This window comes from Fomitiporia mediterranea (assembly GCF_000271605.1).
Source record: "Fomitiporia mediterranea MF3/22 unplaced genomic scaffold FOMMEscaffold_1188, whole genome shotgun sequence".
Classification (NCBI taxonomy): domain Eukaryota; kingdom Fungi; phylum Basidiomycota; class Agaricomycetes; order Hymenochaetales; family Hymenochaetaceae; genus Fomitiporia; species Fomitiporia mediterranea.
The window spans coordinates 1-2,227 of record NW_006761573.1 but is presented as its reverse complement, the minus strand read 5'-3'; the positions used below and the strand labels follow the sequence as shown (position 1 = coordinate 2,227).

The following is a 2,227-nucleotide window of genomic DNA, read 5'->3' as shown; positions in this document are numbered from 1 at the left end:
TTTCCAATCTAATATCATTGTCTGAATGTCTGTATCCTTGTGTATTACTTCCAGTGTCTGGTACGTTTGTAGGTGAATTTATTTCATGCAAATCTGATTGTTCAGTGTCCTGAGGCAGCATTTCCAATACCTTACTGTGTGTGTCTGTTTCCTGATCTTGCTCTGTGTTCTCTGGTATTATAAACTAGCTTCTAGTCCTTGTAGCAGGCCTGCCCTCTGTTTAGAGGTCTGTCTGTGAGTTTCTAGCATGTCTGGTAATTAATCTAGCCTTTCTACTGTACAGTCAACTTGCAATTGATCCTCAAGGTGAAGTTTTCCTTACTACTGCTAGTCTAGCCTTGATATATACAGTATCCTGTATCTCTAACAGCTGTGAAATGTTATTCCTGACTTGATTAATCCTTGATAGATCATTGTCATTGAGTTGCAATGTATATTCTTACTGAGATCAAGTTGTTCCTAGTAAATCTCCTGAGTATATGTATGATAACATGTCTGCAAGAATGTTTGTAGTGCCTGGAATGTATTTTACAGTGAAATCAAAGTCTGATATCTTCTCTAGCTATCTAGCTTGTCTTCCACTTAATACTGGTTGCCTTAGAATGTGTTCTAATGCTCTGTGATTGGTATACCAAAAGAAATGCATTCCTTGTAGTAGATTCTTGTGTCTTAGCATAGTTTCTACTCCTGCTAGTAATTCTACATTGTGTACTGGGTAATTCTGTTGTGCAGGGTTTAATTTCACTGAGAAAAATGCTGCTATCTTGGAATCTTTCCAATCATGACCTTGGCTGACTATTCCTCCAATTCCTGAAGCCAAAGTGTCTGTAACAATGTTGATAGGTGGTGCATTCTTACTATAGTCCAATACTATCCTGTGATTATGCCTGAAATCCAATACTAGCTTTACTATTTGATCAAACACTTGCTGTTCAGTGAATGTCCATCTGAAAAATGCAGTTTCTCCTGCAATCTTTGATAAAATACCTGTAGAAATGTGTAACTGAGGTATATTGGGTGCTAAATACCCTACTGATTCTAAGAAACCTTGTAACAAATCTTTATTAGTAGGTACTTTCCATTGTTGAATAGAATCGACTTTATGAGGGTCCATTCTAATGCCTTGATCATCAATAATGTGGCCTAGTATCTTCAATTCTTTCTGGAACAATTGTATCTTATGTTTACTAAGGTAGAATTTCTCCTTGTGCAATATATTAATGACAGTTCTGAGATGTTGTATATGATCCTCAATCGTGTCTAAATAAATCACTAAGTCATCTAGGTAAATATCCATCCAGTCACCCAAGTAAGGCTGGAAAATGTGGTTCATTAACACTTGATAGGTGGCTCTACTATTACAATCACCTAATTGCATTACTTTACTAACTATTGTTCTATCCAGAGTGTTGAATATTGATCTGTTTACATGCTCAGGGATTATTCTAATCTGTTCATATGTGTCTTTACCATTAATGAGTGATTTATACTTCTTAGAAGCTACTCTCCTCAATACTGATTTGATATCTAGTAAAGGAGATGATAGTTTCTTAGTATTCTTGTTGTACTCTCTAAGATCAATGACGGTTCTCAATCGTATAGAGTCTTCCTTAGTCTTTCTAAGCTTTTGAAGTAGTAGCATAGGCATCACGTTTGATCCTGTAACTACTTTCCATCTTCCTGATTGAATATAGTCCTTTCTCTTGTTTTGCTATTACTCTCACAAAGGATCCAGACAAGTTGCCCTACAGAACTTGTATTTCTTATCCTCATCTATGAGTGGTATACTATGATTAATAGCTCTGAGAGGTGGTAGAGGCGTTTCTGAAGTGTCTTTGAACAAATCTGTAGCATATTGTTTGATTTCTTGTCTGCATTTGTTAACTTCTCAATCATAAGTATTAATAACCTTTGATGAAACGACTGTGACTTGTTCTCCTGTTATTGGTAGAGGTATTGCACTTTCAATCCATAGTCTAGACTCATTGAAACTGATAGAAATCTTGTGCTGGAAGAGGAACAGTGTTCCTAGTATAATATCATAGTTATTCAAATTCATAATATCAAAGTGCTATATTGTGTTTATCTCTCCATATTGTATTCTAGTGTTAGTACAATAGTTTACTTTCAATCTAGAGCCTTGTACTGCCAATTGTATAGGTAGAGGTTTGGCTAATGCAAGTTTCCTGATACCTATTTGGTCTGCAAACTTGGTAGACATGAAATC

The 2,227-nt window shown here is 35.8% G+C and overlaps 1 protein-coding gene across 1 annotated transcript; it reads right to left on the bottom strand.

Moving 5' to 3' along the window:
• Positions 1-562: 562 nt before the first annotated feature.
• Positions 563-1,114, bottom strand: FOMMEDRAFT_100143 (DNA/RNA polymerase; the record flags this gene model as incomplete). Its single annotated transcript, XM_007272367.1, has 1 exon — positions 563-1,114. One exon carries the CDS (start codon positions 1,112-1,114, stop codon positions 563-565), a length of 552 nt encoding a protein of 183 aa, XP_007272429.1.
• Positions 1,115-2,227: the final 1,113 nt, after the last annotated feature.